A 25,649-nucleotide genomic window follows, 5' to 3' on the forward strand; every position below is an offset into this window, starting at 1 on the left:
GTCTCGCGTTGCTCTCGTCGCCTCAGCCAACCCGTTTCGGAATACATTATACCTTATTGATCGAAATGTATAGGTATAGAATACATCTCGAAACCGCGCCATCTTATTTCTATATCATTGTTTGATCCAAATGACCCTGCCGATTAAGGTTTAACCGAGGCACGATTGTTTATCGCGAACCGTACAATACACGAATCAATGATTTCTTTTTTGTTTCTCGTTTCTGAAGGGATAGAGATTAGTTTTTAAATTTGTTCGAATTTCCTTTCGATTTACAGGAGATGACCAATACCGATCGGGTGCTGGTGGTAGCAGCAGTGGAAGTCCACCTGCCAGCCTCCTCGTGGTTCCCCAACCTTTGACCGTGAAACCATCGCATCCGTCACATTTGAATCCACACCTCGGCGGTCCACATTCTCACCCACCTAGGAAATATCAGTGCAAAATGTGCCCGCAGGTGAGTTGATTTTTATTAACGTTGAAACAAAAAAAAAAAAAATACCCAAAGAATTATCGCCGATATCTTATGCATAAGAGATAGTAAAGTGTGGCGAGTTTTCTTCACGGGAAAGTGGAAATGAATCAATCGTGTGTATCAGGTATACGTGATAGAAAGTAATATCATAAGAAAAAAAATAAAATACACACGAAGGTGGTGAATAAGAGAAAAAAAAGTAAGTGAAAAAAGAAAAGAATGAGAAAAAAAAATAAGGACGGAATGAGGTAACGTTGGAGAGGTCTCGAGGCCTAGCTGTTTGGGGTCAGTGGACGCAAAGCTCGTACGGAAATTGCGTCCCTGATGATCTTCGAACAGTCGAGAGAGCCGGAGTTGATATGTTGAAGAAGTTGGAGATGGAGATCGAGATGAAGATCGAGATGGAGATGGAGACGGAGATGGAGATGGAGATGGAGATGGAGATGGCGATGGAAGGTGGATATGGAGGTGGCTCTACGTCTATCAGGATCTGGTTGGTGGTCAGACTTGATTATATAAATGAGATCATCGCGGATACAAGGCCCATCTCGTTAGCGATATTATTATTTTATGGAAATCCGTATAGATACAAAGAGTCGCGGCAGAAAACTCTGCCTGGGTATTCTCTTCAACACCTTGCAATACTCGCGCGTCCGAACAATTCACAGATACACTTGCATTTATTATCTAATTGTTAAACAAATTACCCCTTTTTTTTCTATTTTCCTTCTTTGTTTATTAATTGTTGCTTCACAATCGAGTGATTTCAAAAGCAATCGTAAATCATCGGTGGATATCGACGATAGGATTACTTATCGTGTACCTATACGAGAACTTCTATCTCGCAGACGGGTAATCACTTTTTTTTAATCACCTAATTAACTACATAATATACATAATACCGTCTATAAATGTGCCGGAATTTCATACCCCACGCCCACTCGTTTTCTGATACGTATATATTAATAAAATTTAAATGACGCGTCCACAATCTACACAACTCAACAAATTGTTAATTATTAGGACTAAATCGTATTGATTTTGTTCACGTGCAGAGGGAAAACTATCTGATGATTTTTATTTATTGTTTTCTTTGCGTTTTCTAAAACTCCACCGCGATCAGAGGGTCGAGATTTCTTCAAAATCTGTACGCTGTAATTTGGGCAGTAAAATTATAACTGGACGTTGATTTTCTCTCTCTTTCTCCATCTCATTTTACTACTTTAGAAAAGTTTTTATTTTACTTCATTTTATTTTCTTTTATAATTTATATATATTTCTATTTTTTCTTCTAATCTGAATAATGGGTTGTTTTACAGTACGTTAACCCTTTACGATACATAGTCGGGTGTATTTTCCAACCCTATGCCTACCGCATCCAGCGTCTCTCTTCACAAAAGACGAAGGGGTTGAGGGGGCTCGGGCGGACGGTAGTGCCACTGTTGTAAAACACCGACCATTCACGAGAGTGTATTCCTTGTGGTGTACCTTGGAACTCGTCTTAGGTACACCACGGTCTTTTGGTACGGCTATACCGTGAGGCCCCGTAAGGACAAGTCGTACAAACGAAAATGAGTCCCCGCAAGGAATAAAGCAGGTAGCCAAAGGGTTGTGGCGATTTCGAAAAAAAAATTGAATTGCTGGCAATAACATATTTTATGACAGAATTTTTGAGGGCGTAACAAGGCTCATCTCATTTCATCTCGTATTCCGATTTTCGATCGGTCATCAACTTTTTAGAACAGGATAATACTCGAAAAACTATTTAGTAAAAAAATTTTTTTCTCATCAGCCCCAAAGGTAGCTTAAATTTATTATTCTCGGCGTTCCGTTTTTAATTTCCTTGAAACTTTTTAATGGTATACATAGTGTACAGTAATCCTTGTAATGTACGCGAATATACATGTAGTATGCATGAAAAAGCGAAAGAAAAAGAAATCGAACCTGAAAAGGGCGGGTCTGGTTGTAACGCGAAGACGTAGGATGTGGATAAGAGGAAATCAATTTTTACCAAAAATTCTTTAATAACTTTCGCGTAAAACGACCGATTAGGCCCCAACCATTACGCCGCACGTACATGAATTGTTAAGCACGACGATTAAATTTTTATAAAACGTCGAATGGTCATCGGTATGAAAGATCTTTAGATAAATCAAAGGTAATCATTATAAACGAATGATTTTCCACCGCGATTACGTAGGTTGCCATTATCACTTTTTACGTATATATAAATAAATAAAATATAATTATTATATAGATCATATCATACGTTTGCCTTCATATAAATAATATCCATTACGATATGCGCGTTACACACATAAATGTGGAAACGGTGTCCGTGCGTCAAAGACGCGAGATAAATCTGTGCGTGTGCGGGGTGGGTACGGGTATAGGTAGAAATCCGAGTTAGGTGTTTACGTAGACAAGTGCGTATGTGAAATATTTTTCTATAAAGTTGTTGTATTTATCTATACGCGTTTTTAAATACGTATCTCACGCACGGGAGACAAGTTAACGAATACGTGAATATCTGGTAGAAGCGAAGGCTATGCGCCTTCTTAGCCGGAGGGCTGGGATTCAAGTCCGGGGGCTAGTGTACCGTGACGGCACAGCATCCTGTCTCTCCTCTGTACCCTTCCTGCCCCTCTTCTATGTACCGAATTACTATATACACACCCCGTACCCCGTCGCCATCCGAGCATCACGTTCCGTCTCCTTTTTCTTCATCTTCATCTTCATCTTTCTCAATTGATCTTTTTCTTATTCCTCATCTTCCGCCGCCGCTTCTTCGTCTTCTTCTCTCTCATCTCATCCTCCTCCTCCTCCTCCTTCTTCTTCTTTATCCGTTCCACGGGAACCGTCGCCGATCATCTTTATAAAGACCATCTCGAAATTAGTCTTCTTCTCCACACCGTATACGCTACGTTATATGTGTACATCGCGCGGTTTGCTTGAAAATCGACACTTTATGTACTAAATACGTGTACATAAATATACATAATATATATAAGGTTATCAATGAAATGCAGACGGTTCTACCTTTGGTTACGTACACTGTACGGTGTGCTCGTACATTCAACGGGCGATAAATATAGCTTACGATGATCCATGTTTGTTCCTGCAAGGGTTACAGGGTTTGAATCAATGCCCATGTGATGGGGGAAGATGTAAAAAATTGATCGCAAATGAAATCGAGAATTTTAATACGAAGGAAATTGCGTATATATTTCTACCATTCCTATTCACATGTGTCTTCATGCACTTAACGAGCGAATGTAATTAAGCGGATGCTCTATGAACCCGAAACATAGTTGTGTACTCTGTACATGTGTGTGAAAGGCAAAGTAGAAACTTTGAGTGAACCGACGCATCGATCATCGCGACGTGAAGAATATCGAAAGAAAAACAAAGTAATGATATTAATTATGATAGAAGAATCGATAAATACGCGCGTCGTGTGTACATACGAAATTGGCGATTTTCTTCGAATCGTTAAATGAGAGCGATAATTTTCCCCGATTCTTCTACGTCTAGTTACTCGTAATAATTAGATATCACATTTATACCGTCAAGACCATTGGGTCAAACGAATCAACCTTCTGAACTTTGGTTATCAAACCGAGGCCGTTAATATTAATATAAGTGTATTCCTCGGTCTAGTTTTTTTACTATAAAAAGAATAGATTTTGTGTAAGGCAATATAAAAGGAAGAACAAAAATTCATCAAAAATACGGTAAATTACACGCGTGTGGTGAAAAAAGAAAGAAAAAAATGTAGAACGTTGTATATTATTAAATTATTACGTGTTCGAAATTTTGTTTAGATGAAAAAAGAATACAGATAAATACGCGGTATGTGGAATGAATAAAATACATATGTATATACCGTCATCATACGAGATTCCGTTTGATGAGCTGGCAAGTTGCGTGAGGGCCGGGGCCGATTCTCAGCATTTTTCGGTTAACGTTCTGCGCTAGGTATAGAAATTTCTTTTCGGCCCCCGGTGCAGCGGGGACCGTTCATCTATTTTGACCGTGGTTGATCGTAATGGGATATCAAAATGAAAGAAGATACGAAAGCGAAGCATACGATAGCTGATACTAAACTATATCGCGATAGATTGACCATTTTTTTGTTTTACCCCTCTACTTTTTACACTTTTTTTTTTCTTGTTATTCTCCTTTTTTTTCACCGCTCTCTCACCTGTGCGAGGATTTTTTTTTTCAAGATGCTCGTTTCGTTTCTCAGTTTTTTTTTCTCTTCTGTTTTCGATTTTTCCTTACCTCCGAAAAATCGTTTGTGTAAAATCAAAAGGGATGAAAATTATCCTTCGAATATTGGTATCAGGTTATTCCAAAAATCGGGAATCTTGTACGACACCGGTGGGGTGGGCGAGGAAGAGACGCGTAGGGGGGGAAGTGTAAAAAAAAATTACGAGGTAGAAAAAAAAAAAAAAAAGGTTCCAAGATCTTATTTGATGGGCTGGCGAGTTGCGTGAGGCCCCATTGAGGCCCCCCGATGCATCGCGGCGGGCATATATATACATACGAACTGGAGCCTCATCTGGCCACATCACGCACGGTAGCGAGAGCCCTGTCATTTTTTTCCATCAAACTATTTTCTTCTTCGTTTTTTTTTTTTCTCCTTCCTTTTTTAGCCCTTTTGTGGGCAGCATCCCCCTCTCGGGCAGGCATCGGGGCAACCTCTATTCTAAAAACATCGGTTCAGATCTAATTCTAATCGAATGCACGTCTCACCCCAAATATTCCTCATCTGATCCAACAGTTATTATACCTGTATCTATATCTCCAGCATTCTCGTGTCCACTTTTTCATCACTCTCGTTTTCGAAAATTCCTCGGTCGCCGTATCAGAGCGTCGCGACGGATGAAATTTTTTTGACTATCATCCGGTCAACGTCGGTGACTAAATTTCGTCTGTAAATTTTGTCGGGAAGCGAAAGGTGCCAAGCTCTTTTTCCACCGCGGCGTACGGAAAATTTTCGTTGGCAGTTTCGGTCGGTCTGATTCGCTGCAGGATCGGAGGCTATAAAGAACGGATCGAATAAAATCTTGGACTGCAAGTTCACACCGTTTGAGGAAAGTTATCGTGATTCTCGATCACGTGTATGTCTGTACAGTGAATGGTATTGAAAAGCTAGGCTCTATCTTTGTAAGGCATTCAGGGTTACATAATTCCGCGCGTATTGTGCTTCAGCGTTGTGTTTACGGTGCGTAGATGTGTCTCCTCATCTAACGTACTCGTATTAAATGTGTATAGGAGGTACCTACGTAGGACTTAGAAATTTAGTATATAAGGAGTAAATAGGGTATCATGTTCAGTCTAAGGCTTAAAGACTATTGTCTGGCGTGGGAGGCTAGCTGCTGCCGCTGCTGCTGCCGCTGCTGCTGCTGCTGCTGTTGCTGCACTGCCCGGGCACCCGGGCACCTGATCCAAAAGCTATTCACTTCACATCTCGTTTCTCGTCGTCACGCGAGTTCTCTCTTTATGCTATATATTTATGTACAAAAAAGTGTATATCTATATATAAAGTATGTATATATAGATATATTTGGGATATGCGTACAGCCGACTTGGTCTACAATCACCGTAATATACCGGAGCACTTCGACGCGTTAATAAATAGACATATACAGTATATTGTACGTGTACAGATATACGAACGCGTGTGTATATCGTACCTATATATAATTTTTTTTTTTAAATCATCAAGGACGTATTGGAACCGGTTAAACTAACGCCTCAGGATCATTTATGTATAATATACGCGCGGCGCGACTTAAAAAACAAACCATTCTGTATTACAGATATATATATACATATACACGTTTAATGTGATTCGGTCAGCGTGGCGTGTACGATCGATCGGAAAAAATAGAAATCGAAGTGAAAAAAGATGCAGAACTTTGAATGATTTATTTTAAAGTTGATCAGATTTGACTACGCGTTATACACACGTCCGTATTTAGTCTAGACAAAACGTGATTTTAATGATCTTTCTCCTCTGATTAGCCCCTTTTTTTTTCTTTCTTTTTACTTTTTTTTCCCGTCATCTCTACCCAAACAACCATCTGTACGTTATGGCATCGGGTATATAGTGATATCGATGAATGGAAACAGCGTACCCGAATACCGGTGGTAGTGGGGTAACCTGTATTTTGTGATTTTTTGCGATCTCGAATGCCTTTTTTGGGTAATTTTTTACTTTTTTCTCTTCCCCGTTCAATCCAATCCGAGCGTGTTGCGGGGAGCTTGCGTGTGCCCGAGGAATTGAAAAGAGAGAAAGAAAGAAACGAGAAAAGGTAAAAAGAAAAAAATCTGCCTTTTTTTTTTTTTTTTTTCTTTTTGCTTGCCTTGTTTTTGGAGGGAGGCACAGTCGCGTGGCAGTTTTTTGGGGTTAAAAACCTGAATAGGTATAGAAAAGGAGGCGCCGAAACTTATGACGTTAGTCCCGCGGTATATGAGGTGCAGGGGTTATAATACGGTTATATGGTTAGGCGAGTCGGGTACGAATATTTCGGTATATCAGGGGAACGAACGGTCCCACTCTAAAAAGTCAACGTCCGATCGAATCGAGCGACTACAGACTCACGGTCAGTATTTTTGCAACCGACCGTCTTCGACTCGTAACAAAATATGATCTCAGAATCGCTTTGCCCGAAGATGATTTTTCGTTTTTTTCTTTTTTTTCTCTCTTCTTCTCTCGTTCGTCTTCCTATTTCTCTCATTTTTTTCACGGATACAGATATTTATATATGTACACACACGATATTAAGTTTCATTTTTATTGGCGCGACTAACGAAAATGGGCACCCCCTCAGCCTTACGCCGATCGCATAACACCAACAAAAGTACATGTAACATAATGATATAATATAAACCGGCAGCCGATAATTCCATGTAGGAAATCGAAGAGCTATAAAATTAATTATCGACGTACTTTATTGTGGCGTGTACAATTTGTTCGCGTTATATGTATACTCTTTTAGCTCTTGATCATCGTTACCAACTGGCTATATATACGTCAATACGTCCGAACCAATCAAAATAACCAATTAAGTTCGAGGAACAAACATGTTTGAAGTAAGGAAAATAAGAAGAAGAAAAAAAGCCAAAACGATCATCAAATTAATTTCACTAATTATCGCGTGAAATTAAGTCCGTTTCTTATATATTCTCACTGATTTTTATGTATGAGAAGGAGAAAAAAAATTATAATCGTCGCTGATTTTCTCGTAAAAAATAGTCAAATTCTGTACAGGGTTACGGGTTCATTGTGTTACGTAATCAAATTTATTTCGAGGGTGGTTTTCCCACACTATAAGAGAGAGAGAGAGAGAAAAAAAGAAAGAGAAAGACACCCTTGAATTATTCTACGGGTCTATATTTGATAAGGTCGATGCGTTTCGTTTTTTTTCCCTCTCTTTCTTTTTACTTTTTTATTTTTTTATTTTTTTTTTTTGTGAAACAAAATCTGACCAGATGGCGGCGAGGAGGCAGGTAAAAAATATCTTCACGAGAACCCCGAACCTTAATTCGTGCAGCGTGTGGGTGGGGTAGTAGGAAGAGGATGCAGCGGAGGATGGAGAATTCTGGAAGGGAGAATGACGGAGGATGGATGCATAGAGGATGCAAGGGGAAAGGTGGTTCATCATTAGCCCACTAAATCAATCTCTAAAGCTAGAGAAAGAAGAATAACAGAGAAAAAAGAAAAATCGAATGAAAATAAAAAAATTTTTATAGGAAGTTTAGAAGTCAATGCCTCGAGGGGTTTTTTCGGGAGGAAGTTACCGTGCATTTAATATACGTATACATACGGCATATAGTATACATACATAATACATCGGACTTTGCGCGTGTTTTGTACAATTAATTATCAACGGCTATACCGGTATATATAATTATCATTCTTTCGGCTCCTTAAGTTTTACACCCGATCGTTTATTTTTATATCTACTCCGCTCTTCGCTCGCTCATCACACGTGAATCTACTCACATTAACTTGTACCCATCGCGTTGCAGACACGCCGAAAAGTGAACCGAATTATTATTCATAATAAGATTATTACGGGCCGAGAGAAAAAAAAAAAAAAAAAAAAAAAAACCTAACATAATAAAATAAATAAGAGCGGGCATTCGAAACCGAATTAAAAGTCGACCGAAGAAGTTTTCGATCGCGTATAGTAACGACGAAAGTCATAATTCGTACGAAAACTCACGACGAGACAAGGTGAGATACTCGAATGATGCGGTTAGTCGGTATATATTTTTTTTTTCTTTTCTCTCTCTCTCTTATTTTTTGAGTCGATTTTCACTGGTCAGCGGCGGGAGCGGCAGCCATGGGTTTTGAGTTGGAAAAAATCGGTTGAAAAACCTGCAATCAAGAGACAATGGGGCTCCGGGTTGTTCTACATGTAGGAAGACATCGCATAGGGTCCAGACGTAGGGACAGGTGGCAGACTGGGCCTTAGACGAAGAGCGGGGCCTCGTCGTAAGAGTAGGATGGGAGATACAGGGGGCATGGGAACCTGACTTCAAGGGGCAGCATCCCTAGGAAGTGAAGCGAGCTCCCCTCGACGGTGTACGGGAGACCCGAAGAGACCGGGAGAAAATGAGAAATAGAAAAAGACGACGATATTACGGGGAGAAAGACGGTAGATGGAAGACTTAAATACCCATCAACCAATGGACGGATGCATGCAGTTCAAGCGCCCGTACATTATATGTATATCCATGAGATTTTTCGGGGCGTCTAACGCGCTATATGCACAAGATTTTCGAAAAATCTGTAAAGTCATCAGGGCATGTGATACGCATGCAAACAAAAACGGCGAAACCAGTCGGGGGTCACCCCTCTTCTCTCGTATAATATCACGCTCTTCCATCTTGATCGACAACCGTTGGATTTATTCCCTAACTTTTGAATATTCTTACCGATATTCGTGCGAGACGGTTTCCCCGCGTTCTCTGCAGTCCGCCTATGTCTGTGACTCAAAACTTTCGAGGGTGTCGTCCGTTCTTAGGCTACCGAGGTAATCCCGCTTCTCGTCGTGTACCCCCGGGGCACCGCCGACCCCCGCTCGGGGCGGAAGGGCAATTTTTGAATTCTCCGCATTTCCGGACGAATTAAGTAATTAGTACGACGAGTTTTTGACCGATTGGTCCCGAAGCATCGCCACGGGAAGAAGAAATTCTTGTTACTTTTGTTTTTTTTTTTTCTTCGGAAAAAGGAAATATTGGGAAGGAAAAAAATTCCGCACCACGCGTGTTTCCCTTTCATCGTCTACCGCTCTCAATAATTACGTTGACAAATTATTACGAGAGGATCCAACTGTTTGAGAATTGAATTCAGACGACATTCCCTGCGCACACCGGAAATAAACCGGATTTCGATATCGTACGTATCGATGAAAAATTCCGAAACGTCTGGAGATTGTACGTCTCCTGACGTTCCTTGCATTAAATTGTAAATGGGATCCACTCGAAAAATGTACCTATATACATCCGTTTCTATAAGTTGTTGCTTTTAAACGACTCACGCATGGTTAAGTATTCGATCTTGCAAACAAACAGAGATGAGAACGATGAGGGGGTGTAAGAAAAAAAGCAAAACGAAAAAATAAATAGAGATGGGGAGAAAAAAAATACTGTTCTCGGCGCTTTTGATCTCGATGTATTTCTCGGGATGGGCCCAACAGATAGACGGACTGTTAGGGAAGAGGAAGGTCCCAAGTGGCTCGAACAAGTGCCTCCTGGTCACTTTTAAACTACCGCGAGACGTCGGCGAGGGAACCTTCTTGGAGAAATATATATACACACAGAGGGAAAGCGGAGTGTACATGGATTTTTTGGTGTGTATATAGATAGTTCGGGAGGAGGACGATGTCCTGAAACGGCGGATACAGTTGGGTCATACCGAGACGAACTAACGCGAAGTAACCAACTGGCCAAAACGATTTAGTGCGGGTGCCAAAAAGATCTTACCGTTGTTTGGACAGGTCGGATTTGTCTGTCATGGATATTCCGCAAACAGTGAAATTCCTACGTTCCAATAAGCCCAAATGACTCGGCGTCGCGATTTATTTGTTCCTTTTTTTTTTTTTTTTTGTCTCTTTTGCTCCACCTAGTTACGCGTAATATTTCGCTACGGTAAAGTAAGACATCGACGTTGAATTCTTGCAATAGTTACGTCGCGGTCGAGCGAGAATCTCGTCCGATTTTCGGGAATCATTTGAAAAAGGGTATTCTTTATTGGAATTTTTCCAGATTTTTCAAGAACTCTAAAATTGTAATAAACGCGTGAATTTCGAGACACCGATGGTCGGCCAAAAATCACCGCGTTTCTCCGAAGAAATATTATGAAAGGAGTGGCGTCAAAGTGCAGGTAGTGGGAATGGGAATACGCGGGAACTGAACAATTGCAAATCGTCGTATTGCCTGGACGATTAGAAATATTCTGTGTGGGTTAGATTCGACGTCTGTCACTCAACGGAGTTTCTCGGACATTACGTTTTTCTTTTTTTCTGACAGAAATCGAAAAATCGGTTGAGCATTGTAAACACCCGCAAACATCTGTAATCCGTTTAAGTGTGCAAATTTCTTATATTGAACCAAGAACCAAGAATACAACCGTCAAAAATTTCGCCGGGTTTTCCTTTCATCCGAAAATATGAGGAAGCGTGCCCCAAAACGTTTTTTCCTCAGTTTTTTTCTCCCTTCTTCCCTTCATTCCTATAAACCCAAAAATCTATTGTGCGTATTCGTCCGTAGGTATGTCTATATACGAGTACGGGCATGCATCACGGTTAGGCAAATTTTGAATAAGATTTTTTTGATCGTAACAAAAAAAAAAAAAAAATTAAGGGTCTGCCGCGATGGCTGCCGGACGCTGGGCAGGGCTGCCCGATCGTTCGTTCGAACTTGAAGTTATAAGGGAGTAACCCCGGGGGGGAGAAGGTATATTCATTTTCGTATAAAATTCTGAGTGCTAAAAAAATGGCAAAAAAACAAACAAAGCTGCCCATACTCTGCCATGTGGCGCGTGGAATACGCGCGCTGCTAGGAGGAGCCTTTTTTCATTTTGGGATTTTTCTCTTTTTTTTGCCATCGCTTTTTTTCCTTTCCTTCCTTTTTAGGGTGAAAAACGCACGAAACGCGCCCAAATGAAAAAAAAACTCCCCTAATCGTAAGCGTATGCAACGTGTGCAGGGGTGCAAACTATAACGGGAAACTTTCCCCTCCTCTCTTCTTCTTCCTCTTCCTCCTTTCCTCCCCTTTTTTTTTTTTTTACCTCACCCTTAAATTTTTCCCAAAAATCCGGCACATAAATTGCAACGTATAAAAACCGGTATACCACATCCCCTGTTACCTCGTGTATCAATGTCAGAAAAAAGGAGGAAAAAAAAATCGGTTACACGCGTGCTGCCAATATAGGCTGTTTTTTTTTTCACGTAATTTAAAAAACTATTGTCGAGAAAATTTGGCGTGCGTGCTTTTTTACACACCAAAAAAAATCTGAGTTCTGGTTAATCTCGTCGGAGAGGGGGATTAAAAAGAAATGAAACCTAAATAATGATGGTGTATTAAAAAAAAAAAAAAAACGAAAAAACTAACGAAGCCGACACAGGTACAGGGTAATGAGATAATTAGGATGGTAAAAAATATAAAAGACATTGCCGAAAATGAGGTACTCCCGAATCACACGTGTTTACTGATTCGTGTTATCGATTATTTGTGTTTTATTAAATGTTGAATGCATGATTGATTCGTAGTTTGAAATTGTCGCAGACGTGACTTTGCGGTTTGAACAATGCAGAGGTTGGGAATATTCTTCAGAAATCTATCGATCACAATACGATGTAGGAAAGGTTTAGTAGGCTACTGGGTACGGAATGAAAAAAATCAAAGTCCCCCGAAAAGAAAAGAGAAAAAAAAAATAGCAGGAACCGATCGCGTGCTGTTGAAAAAGGCTAAATCGGGTGTTACACGCCATAGAGAACGAGTGAGAGTGAAGAAAAAAAAAAACTGAAAGAAAAAAAAAAATCGAAGAGGGAGATAGAAAAATCGGGGCCAAACGAACCCCTTCGGGATATACCACCAATAAGTCCCTTTTTTGCCGATCTAGTTCTTTGACGATGAAAATCCTTTGATATTTCCGATCTGTAACACCTTCCCTAAGCTCGGCACGTCGAACAAGGCACACGCCCTTTTTCTATAAAGGGGTTATACCACACTCCCCGCATTGTGAACGAACCAATTTGGGTATTGAACTTCAATTGAAAGGGTATAGCCTGTATAGATTCTTCGATAGTATTGTACGACGTATTGAGCTATCAAAATATTAAGGGTCCCTCACGTTGGGCTGCAGGTACTTTGATTTTCGGGTTAGCAGATCCTCTTTATTGTGGTTTCTGTCTCCTGTGATGCTCGCTGTCAATGGGTTAACACCTCTAGTTAGCCTGCTCTATTGATTGGCATCTATTCCGATATAAAAACCGTATCAAATAACCAGTGCATCCATAGGGTCGTCGTTACATAAAATTCGACCAACTTCATTTCTCAAGGAACATTCAATTATCCATTCGATTGTTATACTGTATGCACTTATTTTTTTGAAATTTATTATCCCACCATCCCCGTAAACGGCGTCCAACGTCGACCAACGACTGCTGCACCTGAAAATTTTCAACCGATTTGTAACTGATTTTTCTAGATTCTTTTTTTTTTTTTTCCTTCAAAAACATCCCCACTACGGTCAGAGATTTTCATTGTATGCGGGCCGAGATTTAATACTATCTTACATTTTATATTCTCTTCCGTTACCAGCCATCTCTCCACCCCTCGCGAGATTTTCTCATTTTTGGCTATTTTGCGTAAAGCATCCAACGGCTAAGACCATATGCGTGACCTCTGACCGGCTCCAACTCAAAATCTCCCCCTTAAGGACGGAGCACCTTCAACCGGGTCAGCACAGGTCATGGGAACCCATGGGGGTCCACGGTCGGACTTGCCCACTTTCGATGACGTATATTCACGGTAGATGGTGGCCGACATCGCGTCCACCAGGTGGTTCCGGAAACCAAGTAAACTTCCTATTTTCGTTACGATTAAAATAATGTCGTATTTTATCGACGCGCCATTTTAATGACAACGCAAGTTCGTCGAAAAAACACCCCGAAATCTTCACTCTCGGGTGGTCTTGCTGTTGACACTCGGTGTTGAGAATGACGTTTTCTCTGAAGCAATGTTAAGGTAATACGAAGCGTAAATAATGTTGAAAAAAAAATTGGTTACAAATGGTAGAGCAACCGTACACCTGACCGGTAAAATTGCCCTAGAAAAAAAAAGGGCACGTCTAATATAAAAAGGGTTTTCAATAGTTCGGATATAGTTGTTTGAGCGTACTCGAAGTTGTCGACAGTATGGAAAAGAGGAAGAGGCGAAAAAAAAAAAAAGAAAGAAATACGAGAAGTTAGAAAAACGTGAAAAACACTTGGAAAAAACGTATGAAAAAATTGCCTGACAAATCCCTAAAGCCGAAAGGGTTGGGAAAGGAAAATAAACAAATGAATATATTGAAGCAGTGGGAGTTGTAAGGGTTGCGTCTTTTATTACTGGAGGAAATTTTTCCTTCATATAATATGCAAGCAAGGGTTAAGCTCATTTTTTTTAATCCTTTACCAAGTGGGAAGAAAACTCGTGGGAGAAATGGGGTGGGAGAAGGAAAGAGCGAGAGTGTTAAGCAAGGCTTAAAGTGGTAATAAGCCCGTAAGCTAGAGAAAAGGGTTTTTGGAATATTTCAGAAATAATAAACTTTTATTGCGGGGGTCATTCTTTGACCAGCCTATCTAACGTAACTGCATTGTCAAAGGCAAACGGCACCCGCGGTTAAATTGAAGAAAGTAGCTATTTTTATTACCGTCCATTTTTATTCCTTCATATTTATCCCTTGGGTAAAAGCTTACAGATTTAAATTCGGGATAATTCCAAGTTCCGTCGATCAATCTTGAGCGATAAACTCATTTTTTAAAACCCCACTTAGTCTTGTCACGGTGCAGCAATAAGAGCGATTAGAACGAAGAGTGCGACTTTGGGGGACAAAATTCGAAATTCTCTCACGGTTTTTCCTGAGATGCAGCTCGAGAGAAAAATCGAAAATTAAATCCATTCGCATTCAACTGGGCGAGGAAAAAAAATCGTCAAGTGTCGAGGCTCGGAATAAAAAATCATTTATCTAGGACCTAGGTGCGCAGGTTAAGTAGGCAAAATATTTGCATATCGGGTTGCGGAAAAAGATTTCTTCCGGGTCATTTTTTGGGCTTGATCGATCATCGCTCGATCTCCTCAGCCTCGAAGTACGCAGCTACTTCCCCGCTACTTCTCGGTCATTGTCATTCAAAACTCACACTGCAGGGCTACATGGACGGTTGAAATTAGGGCGCTGCAAACCGAGGGGGGACAGAATTAAACAAAAAACGATCTAGCAAGGGATGCTTTGACCTGGACCATATGCATATTAGGTATACAGATGCCTTCACCTCGAGGCGAATCGGATCCCCAGAGGTAACGTCCAAAAAAAGCCGGTTCTTTTTTTTTTTTTCACCTAACGAAAAAGCGTAAGCAAAAAGGGGGAGGTGGTAGGGGCACGGAAAAGGAAAAAAAGCGAATGAAAAAAAGATAGAAATTGCGGTGATGACCTCCATTGTCCACTCCGCCGAGCGTGCCCATTCTCCCTTATTCTTATACACGCTTTAAAGATATTCGAGCAACACGACCGTTTTTTACACACGGAATTACACAGGGGGTAGTAAAACTAGATCAAAGACTCTACGGCACTGAAATTTATGTGTTATAAATATATCGTAAAAAAATGAAATCGTTTGAAAAAGTGAAAGAAAAATAGATTTTTCAATCACCTCTAAAAGTCCATAGTCTTCGTGATCTCGACTCGAGTGAAGTTTCAGTGCTACTGGGTGTCTCGGATCGAAAGCAGGCGATCGGCACGGTCTGACACCCGTCCCTAATTCATCCGGGGGCCCGAAGTCCCAGAGAGATAAAAAAGAAAGCAAGGAAAAAAAGGACCCCGCTCAATGTGGTGGGTGTGCGCGTTTGTGAGCTAGCAAGACTCGGTTACTCGCGCACGGTCTGAGGGGGTGTCAAGCCGTGACCGTAGCGGAGTTCATGCGAGACCAAAAATTTAACTTTCAGACGTAGCTACGTTAATGCCTCCGACTCCTCGGTCTATAGACTGACGGATCACGATACGACAACTCAGTTCCGTGTTTCCTAGATAGTACGTGTTCCTATATTTTTATTTATCTTTGTTTTTATACGAATTCCAAATCACGTCCCGATCCAATCTCCCTCATAATTCGAAGCTACCGTTCAATGCGCGCCTGAATACCGTGGCGTACAAAAGTTGAGAAAATTTGTAACACGTGTCTCGTGAATGAAATTCTATAAATTTCAAAGGATCACAACACCCGTTCATCGGTGAGATATGATTTCGAACGAAGTGGGAAATAAACTAGGAAATTTTCATTCGATACGTGTCAAATGTCTTCGATACGACGAATCGCCCGAATTTTGGAAATATTGTATCCGGAAATGACGATCGGGAAGAGAAATTAAAATTGTGCCACGGCGCTGAGCACCTGAATAGCTACGGCGGCGACCATATGCCGATTTCTATCTATAAGCCTGCTGCTGTTTGCAAACTGTGGCTAATTTTCACACCACGTAAAAGTCGATTACACGTCGAAAGTCTGCAGCAGGCTTACGCGTGTCATAAGAATCCCATGATGCAACGTTTCGCTCGTAGCGATCCGTAAAAAAACATTTAGTGAAAAGCAAAATTTCCAATTGCTTCCAAAAATGAAAAACTTCGCGTGCGAAAAGTTTAGAAGCTTTTTTTTTTTTTTTTTTTCAAGTAACTTCACAAAACTATCTTTCGAGTGAATCTTCTCGTACGTATTTAGGCTCTTCCGGAAAATCGTGCGCAGGAATTTTCTCCCCAAATGTACGCTCGAAGAGAGCAGAATAAACGGTATTCGGTATTGGAACGTAGGTATCGAAGTGTCTCATCGATCAGCCGCCGATCTGCGTAAAAATCGGCGTCGGCATCTACATGTTTAGAAGAAAAAAAAAAAAAAATAGAACGAAAAAGGAGGAAAGAACAAGAAAAAAAAATTGAGGGCAACCTATTTTGACTAGAATATGCGTGATGGTGAACTCGAATCGATCTTTGTCCCGAAGTATCACACCGTGTAAAATAATCCGAGGATGGGAGTCGGCCGTTCGTTTTTACCTTGTTTCGGAACAGGCGCGCGACTATCCGATGTTTTTTAAGATAGAAATCGGTAAGAAATCTGTATGAAATCTGCAAGAAATCGGGTTTTAGGTATTATAACGCTCGCGAACAGCCACCTTGGCACCTTTATTATCATTACATGCGACCAAGCGTGGCAACGCTATGCCCTGTACACGTATACAAGTATAAACCGATCTCTGACACTCCGTCGTGAAATTCACTCGAGCGTGATTACCCACCAATGGTGCGAAGCAGAGCGGTACTTAATTTAAACCTCCGACTATGTGCATCTAGGTACACCCGTACACCTATATGTATATGTATTTACCCGCGCTAGGATACCGATTTACAGACTAGACAATTTTCTTGGTCAACTTTACCGTCCCTGCGCCTGGCTGAAATTTATAATAGAATCGGTAACGATAGAAATCGATTTTCGCAATTCTCCAATCAAAATTTCATATCGCTTTTTATTCGGCGTAATCCTACGTACGTCTGTTCGCAAAAATCGCTAAAAATTTTACAAGGAACGGTTACCTCCGATCTTCGATATCGGTGTAACGTGTAGTAAATCGGATCAGGACGCGGCCACGGTCGCTCATCTTGACTGAAAAAGTTCAGTTTGTGCGAGGAAAACTGCATCGTCATACCTGCGGAAGAGGGTGCTCTCCGCCCGGTCCTGCCCTTCTGTTTGCCGGTTTCCGACCTCGGTATCTAGGCGCGCGATAGATGAAAATCGTTTTTAACGCCCCGTCGCTGAAAGCCGCGTACGTTCGGCGTTCGTGGACGTTCCGCAGTCATCCTCCGCCCTGCGAACTACAAGCGAGGACGCGACCGGGAAGAAGTGACGCATCGTTTCCTTAGAAAAATCGGGTTTCCTTTATGCGGCCAGATCGGGCATAGGTACTCCTCTAGCGAATTCGGCCGGGCACAGTTTTTCGATCTATCACTCCGGTAACTATAAATACTTGATGAAAAATGAAAATTTGTCAAACGGCAAACACCGCCGTGTATAACGTCTCAATAAAAATATGTTTCCATTCGTTTTTCACCGCTCATCCCAGTCGTCATCCTGCGCTATAATACGCCTGTACCACTACATAGTTTTTCTATCCAGTAAACACGGTTTTTTTTTTACTCAACTTTTTTTTCTACTTTTTTTTTTTTTTTTTACTACTCTTTTTTTTATCTATGCGAGCCTATAATAGTCATACATAGCTCAGTCTCTTTAAGCAGTGCTTCTGTAAGCCGCTCGTAGTTCTAAACGCGGTATAGTTGTGTGCCGTTTTTTGCGCATATCCTATCCACACGTTTTTGCCCATGGCGCACGCTTTCCAGGTGGCAAAAAAAGATTTAGAAGAAGTGAAAGAAAAAAGAAACGGAAAAAAAAAATCTAACAATTTTTCAAGCGCCATGGATAAAAAAGTCAAACTCGGCGAGGGAAGTTTTTATATCAGATGTACGATAATATCTACATTATTGTGGTTAACCATTTTTTTGCTTTTTTTTTTTTGCTTCTTTTTTTTACCCCCAAATATTTCTACTCTTTTTGCGATCGTCGTGCGTGCGATTTGATTTTTTTTTTTTTCTACATACGTTTTTATCATATGAATTTTTATTTTCTCCACACTTCTCACGTTTTTATATTACATGCAGCTTAGATTTTTTTCTCTTACAACCAGGTCAATGATACGTGATCTTCAACATTACTACTTGTACATATGCATAACATGAAATTGATTTGAAGATTAGAGCGGGATGGACTTTCACTTCTGATTATACAGCTTCGAGTCACTCAATCTTTCACTTTCGGTCTTCGAAATTGTAAAATTTTCATCGTACGTTATCGATAACGAAACGGAATCTGTATTGATGAAAAAATTAGAAGAAATATTTCGATCGTGAGAAACGTATTCATTGACAAAGTTCGTTTGAATCTCCGGTTTTGAATGGTGCGTGCTTACAACCACCACGAATTTTAAGACGAAATTCTTAGTTCTCAATATCAGTTGTGACCGAATAACCGATAACCCATTCCGTCGACTTGTCAGTCAAATGATACCGTCGGAAAAACAAAAATAATACTAGAAATGATATAATCAAATCCTCAGATAACCCGAACCAACGTTACGTTATTTCATAACAATTATGCACCGGGCAAAGCAATAAGGAAGTTAATCGAATCAGAAATACCTCCCTCTGCTCTGATCTCTGGTTTGAGGGTGCAGTACGAAAAAAAATGTGAAAAAATTTGCGAAAAAACCTAGGTCGGTGTAGTTGAACAAGTGCTTCAATACTCGTGTAGCAAAATACCAATCTATGATTCAACAAAAAAAGAAAAAAAATTAAAAAAAAAACTGAGATCAACGAAACAGAAGGGGAAAAACGAGCAGTTCCGTAATTTTTTTCTCTTACTCGATTCAGTTTCCCTGTGGAATATGTGATGAAAAACGAGAGTAAAAAAAAAGGATCCTTGCAAAAAGTATAATCCCGAATCTTTTCGAGGGCAGAGGTTGTAGGTTCGTAACACTCCCATACCTATGTACCCACATTCACATGTGATATACATACGCAACATGCGTGTACATGTATACATATATATATATACAATATTTTTGGACGAATCTCTAGACAGCGGACGCACGGCGCGCCACAGTATCCACTCGGTTAATTATCCCCTCTTCGTATGCGCGGTATTCTATATAACCATCGTCTAGCTCTCTCTTCTTCTATGATCCTCTCTCGCTATTTCTATGGGTATATACTAAATACATACAGAGCGCACGTCCTAGTCGCTTGGGGTGTGGGGCAACCGTCGGGTTAAGTGGGGGTAGCCCAATACTAGGGTGGGAGAAATATCTTGGGGTGGGGATCCTTCGCGCTCTGTTCGAACGAACCTAGGGCCACCGGCCACGGCGCAAAACATTCAGTCGGCAAAAAGTAGCCAAGGGGTGCGCGTTACCCTGAGGTAGCCTAGTTGAAAAACAGTAAACACCGAGCAAAAACTAGACTCCAAAAAACATCACATTGCGGCTTTTTTTTTCGTTGTTTAAAAAATATAAATCCACTCTTTTGGACAAGAATTTAGAAAAAAATATAAATAATTAAATACCAATTAATTATAATTATCAAATAAAATTAAAATAAATATCGATTGGAATGAAATTTTTTTGTTTCTTTTTTTTATCACCACGAAATATATCGCCAGAATATATTGTCGTGATCTGACTCATTGTAAAACCGACGAGTTTATAATTGTAATAATAATTAATCATTATATTTATTATAATGTGAAAGGAAAAAATAATACTAGTTCGTAATGCGAAAAGGATTTTTGAATTACAACAATATAACGATATTATATATTGAAAAAAAAAAAATATATATATATATATTTATAATTATCACTTTATATCGTCTGTTAACGTCGTTTTATAAATTGCATGAATTTAAAGTTTGAAGGGAGAGGAGACAACGACGACAAAAAATTAAATTTTAAAAAAGTTTTTGAACAAATATAAAAAATAAATATATCAACAAATAAAGCAAAGGAAAAATCTCGCGTTGTACTGAAGATAAGAAAAAAAAAAAACTATTCGAAGGACTTTCTGCTGTTTCATCTTTGGGGGTTGTAATAAGGAGGGTTTATAGAAATCTTGTTGAGAAAACTTGTCTGTGAAATATTCCAAAGCTGCCTAACGTAAAGTAGGCTATTTAATACTGTAAAAATACAAGAAATGAATGAATAATCAAACAAATAAATGAACAAAATAGAATAGATGATAATAATATATTGATGAACCGGGGTACAAAATAAATTATCGTGGAGAATCGTGCTTAGACATCATTTTTAAAAAGCGCGTCATCGATCAGCAGATCTTGTGTCTAAAAGTTTAAATCACTTCGAATAAAAATAGTAATAGTAACAAATCATCGGTATCCTGTAGTTCCGATTTACTCGTTGGTACAATTTTTTAACTCGAAATGATTCAAGAGATCATCGACCGTGTTTTAAATATCAACTGATGAAATAGGTGAGAAAAAAAACTTTTTTGAAAAATGAACCATGTCAGATCGTTGACAAATAGTGTTGCCAATCCTAATGTGTGAACGACGTATGATAAATTGAACGTTTAAAAATTTGTTTCCCAGTTGATTTATTGAACTCTCTTTAACGTCGACGAAAAAGAAAATAGATCAATAATTAAATAGGAATAAGAAAGAATAAAAAATCGAATCGATTGGAGACTAAAAATCGTGAAAATATAAAAGAAAAAGCTTCAAACTGGTTTATTCGGGGTTTCCGATCGGGCCCAAAATGGAGGTTCGCGCGATGGAATACAGGCCGGTGATACCTACGGGTGTCGCGGGTCTGCAGGACTATCACGCTACCATTCCCGATTTAAGTCCTCCCAGAAGCCAAGGATCCTCTGCCGGTGGCGCGTCTTTGCTAGGCGACTACGCGCCACGCATGTACACCCCACCGACGCCACCCACCCCCCACGAAGATGAAAAGGTAAATAATAACGAACGAAGCCTAACGCAATGAAAATCAAACTGCACCCACGTATACTATAGCAAACTGATTGTTTTAAAAAAATATTTAACTTGTGCATGAATTCTGGAAAAAAATCTACCCCCCACGTGTGCGTTCTCTCAGTCTTTGGTCCCACATTGATGAGCCTTTTCTCGAGTTCCTCTCTCCGTGACACGAATACCAGGAGGTTTTGCACGAAGGAACCAATCAACAGAAAAATTAAACGTTTGTTTCCACCCCCCGTAATTTTTTAATCGGTGGAGCCGAGGGTGGAGCAGCTATAGACGAACGCCTCGTGTGCACGTGCTTTTTCAATTTGTATTATCTGTGTGAGAAAATCGGAATCGACGATTCGAAGTTTCGGGTTTTAAACCTATTCGTGTATGGCGATTTAACTAGATTCGATTTTTTACAACATCCAACCCCCCCCCCCCCCCCCCCAACCCATCCTTCCCGCCCCCAAGGACTCCGAAATGGCTTGTTGTGCGGTAGCTTCAATAAATTAAAACCAGTCCGTTGATCACTCACTTCGGAAATGATAAAATTACATGTACGACTAATTTTCACTCACACAACTTTAGGTACAAACGCGTGTATCTCTTGGAATTTTTTTGCCAGAATATTCACGGCGTACGCTGTATTTGAATGAAGTTATAACGATAACTTCATTTTTCGGGGGAAGCTTATTATATGATTACTCCGTTACATGTATGCGCAGAGATCAGTACGCTCGATTATCTGTATTTAACGACGTATAAACAAATTATATCATTTCCTTTTTCTTTTTCTTAATCGCAATCTTCAAAACGACTCATTAACTGAGATCACAATGTATTGAGATTTTTCGTTTTTAGACTCGCATTAGAAACATGGATAACGCAGTAGAAATAACGCACGAACCAACCGAACAAGGAGATATGTTTCAAAGTTTTGAAGAAAATCAATAAATTAGAAAAAAGAGGGTTATTAAATAATTGAAATTTTTCTGAATCAGATATTATAACGATCAACGAAGTCAACCTTGCCACTTGATTCTTGTCTAAAGATCCAGAATTGTTAGATCGCCATCCTCGATCAGTTGAATGTACTCGATTACGATCTCATAAAAATATATGTATATTGATGCCCGTGTAAAATTTTCATAAACTAGTTATAAATTTAGATCGTGTTCTCGGACAAGTTTTGTCGGATATAATTATCGATCCGCGATCTCGCCAAGCTGAACATTTCGAAGGAAATCGTCTAATTTTCGCGATATTCATCATCACCTGTAACTCACAATTAGTGAAACTCTTTTATAATCGCCCATTGTTGTTTCGATCGTACCGTCGCGTTTTAGATCGAAATCACGAGTACGATTTGAGTACGGTACCGGGTAACCAGAAGACGTGATCTCATGGACTCCTAGTAGTGATATAATTTTTCTTCGGGGGTCGAGACGTAAAGCAAAGAACAGTAGTTTACAAGTAGGAAATTTATTGTGTAAGGTTAGCACCCACTCTCGGTCCATTATTCGTGAGCAATTTTGCTGAAAATTCAACAATAGTTGAGGGCGAGGGGGTGGGTCACAATAACGTTAAGAAAAATAATCGACAATCCGGTAACAAAATAAATGACAATTGTCAGTTGTCAATACACTGTAACTTGTGAATGGGTCACTGGAGGCGCGTGCATTGTGGAAAACTGAAGAAAAGTTTTTTTCTTCCTCTTCTCTCTCAATCTTCTACCGGTCTTCCATTCCTCTTCTCGCTTAGACGATGTCCCTTAGTATTCTACCCCCAGGTAATAATTCTAAGGAATATATATATATATATGTATATAGCTGGGAGATTCGGAAGAATGCGGTAAAGATCTTGAAACTTGACCTTTTAAAAAGTCCTCTCGTTTCGTGATTTTTCATTTCTCTTTCCTTTTTCTTTCTCTCATCATCATCCCGATCATCGAATATCGTTCGGTGCAGAGTTTCGGATGGCTAAATTTTTCGTGAAATGAATAATAATTATCTAGTGCATTTCAGTTGCTTGCAGTCATTGTCGGTTACGAAGTACGTTATGAGCACGTTAAGCATAATGCGATTCCGTCGCGTACGAGAACCGAAACGTGTGTTCGATCGATTTTAAGGACCTCATTGTCCAAGGGTTACAATGAACGTTCAAAAGTTTCGGGCGTAGTACCAACAACTGTCAAATTCGGACCTACTACCCTGTAATAATCGCCACTCCAGGCGTACTCGTACGTACGTACCATTACGTATATATTTGTATTGGGTGTAATAGTAAAGAACGGCACAAGCCACGATAATTAGCCACGTGACTATTTATATGGGAGAGTCAAAAAGTGCCGACGATCGATCTTTCATCCTGTACGCAATATTTTATAGAAACTCGAAAATTTGGCGACGTAGTGAAAATGAAAAAAAAAAAACGTGTGAATCGAAGAGGAATTTTATTGTATTATAATATAAAGCCACTCATTGACTTCTGACCGTGCGAATTATAAGTAATATCATTTAACGAGCGAACGGAGGACAACTATACTTTTGAAAAGAACCACCACATAAACGTGTACATCTCCACATACACCTACTATGCGCGTGCTGCTCGTGGTTCGTTCGTTCATTCATTTCATTTGTCGCCTCGACTTCTCGTATAGTATAGTCGTAAAAACAGGGGAACATGTCGCAAAAAGCTGCCAACTATTTGTATATGGTATATACTACCGTTAATGTTACGCTATATACTACGTGTATATAGTAATATCATCGAGCTGTGCTACCGCCATTGCAGCTTATGACGACTTGATCTTTTTTGTCTACGTTATGTTGTAGTTTCTACGTTTTTATAGTAAATTTTTTTCCATTATTTAACATTATACAGAATTTGTTTTTGTCACCTTTTTTCCATTCAAATATTCTTCACACTCTTTGGTTTTTGTCTCTCAATTATTCGCTCCGAATATTGCCCCTGGGATGGGTTGCAACTGAACGATGAAACCAAAATGAGAATTTAATCTTTAGGCCGGGATTTTTAATTGAAAGGAGTATCATTCTGTACCAATTCTTCGGTCGAGATTTATTCGATGAAGATATTTTGAAACGAATAATGTTCCGATAACGTACAATCAGAGAATGTAAATCGAAGTGATGAATGAATCGCATCGAAGTCCACATATTTTCAATGTCATGTGCACGAGTGCGACAAATCGGCGCTTCGATTCCTCCAATATTTCCGGATAACTATGCGAGCGTCACGATGTGTAATATATTCGAGAAACGGTGATGCGTATGATGGGGTATGTTCATGGGGTGGCTAGGTGTATGTAATAAATGCAGCGATAAAAAAAACTCACTTAGCTTTGGTTATGAGGATGAGAATATAAGAAACTAAAGAACGCAATGAGGTTGGCTTAGGATGTGACTTAAAATAAAACAGCAGACGTATTAACTGGCTGGAGTACCGCACAGGATACCATATTTCTTTTCTTTATAAAAAAAAAGAAAGAAATAAAAAACAAAGAGAACCAAAAGCAAAAAAGAAGAAGAAAAAAAAAACCAACCAACTTTAACGCTCGTTGAAAAAATCACCCCGTATATACCTACTCGCGTCCATCCCGCCCGCCCGCGCTTCTATTTTTGTAAGCTTTTATAAAAAAAAATTCTTCCTGCTGGCTACACCATCATCATAATATGCACTATACAACTATATAGGCGCTCATATATACGTACGCTATATACGAGCGCGGTGCAGCTACGACGCCAGGCATCGCGACGCGCCGCGCCGCGCCTTCGTGCTTTTGAGGGTGGTACACTATAAGTCTCCGACGCTTAAGCGTCGTCCGCGCGTATATACGTATAAAAAAAATCCCCTTCTTATTTCCCCTGATGCTTCTTTCTGCCGCTGCTCCTGCCTTTCATTAAGGGCTCGTTCCCCGCTCGTTTCATCCGTCCTTAGATTTTTCCCCATGCAAGTTCCGCTCGCGCGCGCGATGCATCGGAAGTTTTCCTCTACCTCCGCCAATACAATTATCCCACCGTTCCTGCGCGGCGCATACCTATTTAAAATAATTACTCATGCGTCAAACACACTAACTATATTAGCTCATTTTCATATCGTTATGACTCGGTTATCATTTTCTCTATTTTCCTATCTCGTTCGTTCGATGCTGAAATTATCCACGATTTTTTCTTCTTCTCACTTATACATACATACGTATAAAGTCGCGTCGCGGAGGAATAGGGGAAGTAGAAAGCCGAAGTTCTCTGCGTCCGATATTTGATTTGATTCGATTTTTTGTACGTGTTCGACAAC

At 40.0% G+C, this 25,649-nt stretch overlaps 1 protein-coding gene across 5 annotated transcripts in view; it reads left to right on the forward strand.

Moving 5' to 3' along the window:
* Window positions 1-25,649, forward strand: part of LOC105689160 (zinc finger protein rotund-like) — a 102,042-nt gene that overhangs the window by 66,638 nt on the left and 9,755 nt on the right. For all 5 annotated transcript variants that reach the window (XM_020854135.2, XM_020854136.2, XM_020854137.2 and 2 more), the window contains exon 5: window positions 279-457. In XM_020854135.2, the coding sequence (XP_020709794.1) occupies window positions 279-457 (179 nt within the window). The remainder of the gene's footprint in view (window positions 1-278; window positions 458-25,649) is intronic.

The sequence above is a fragment of the Athalia rosae genome, chromosome 5, assembly GCF_917208135.1.
Source record: "Athalia rosae chromosome 5, iyAthRosa1.1, whole genome shotgun sequence".
In the NCBI taxonomy this organism is placed as follows: Eukaryota; Metazoa; Arthropoda; class Insecta; order Hymenoptera; family Athaliidae; genus Athalia; species Athalia rosae.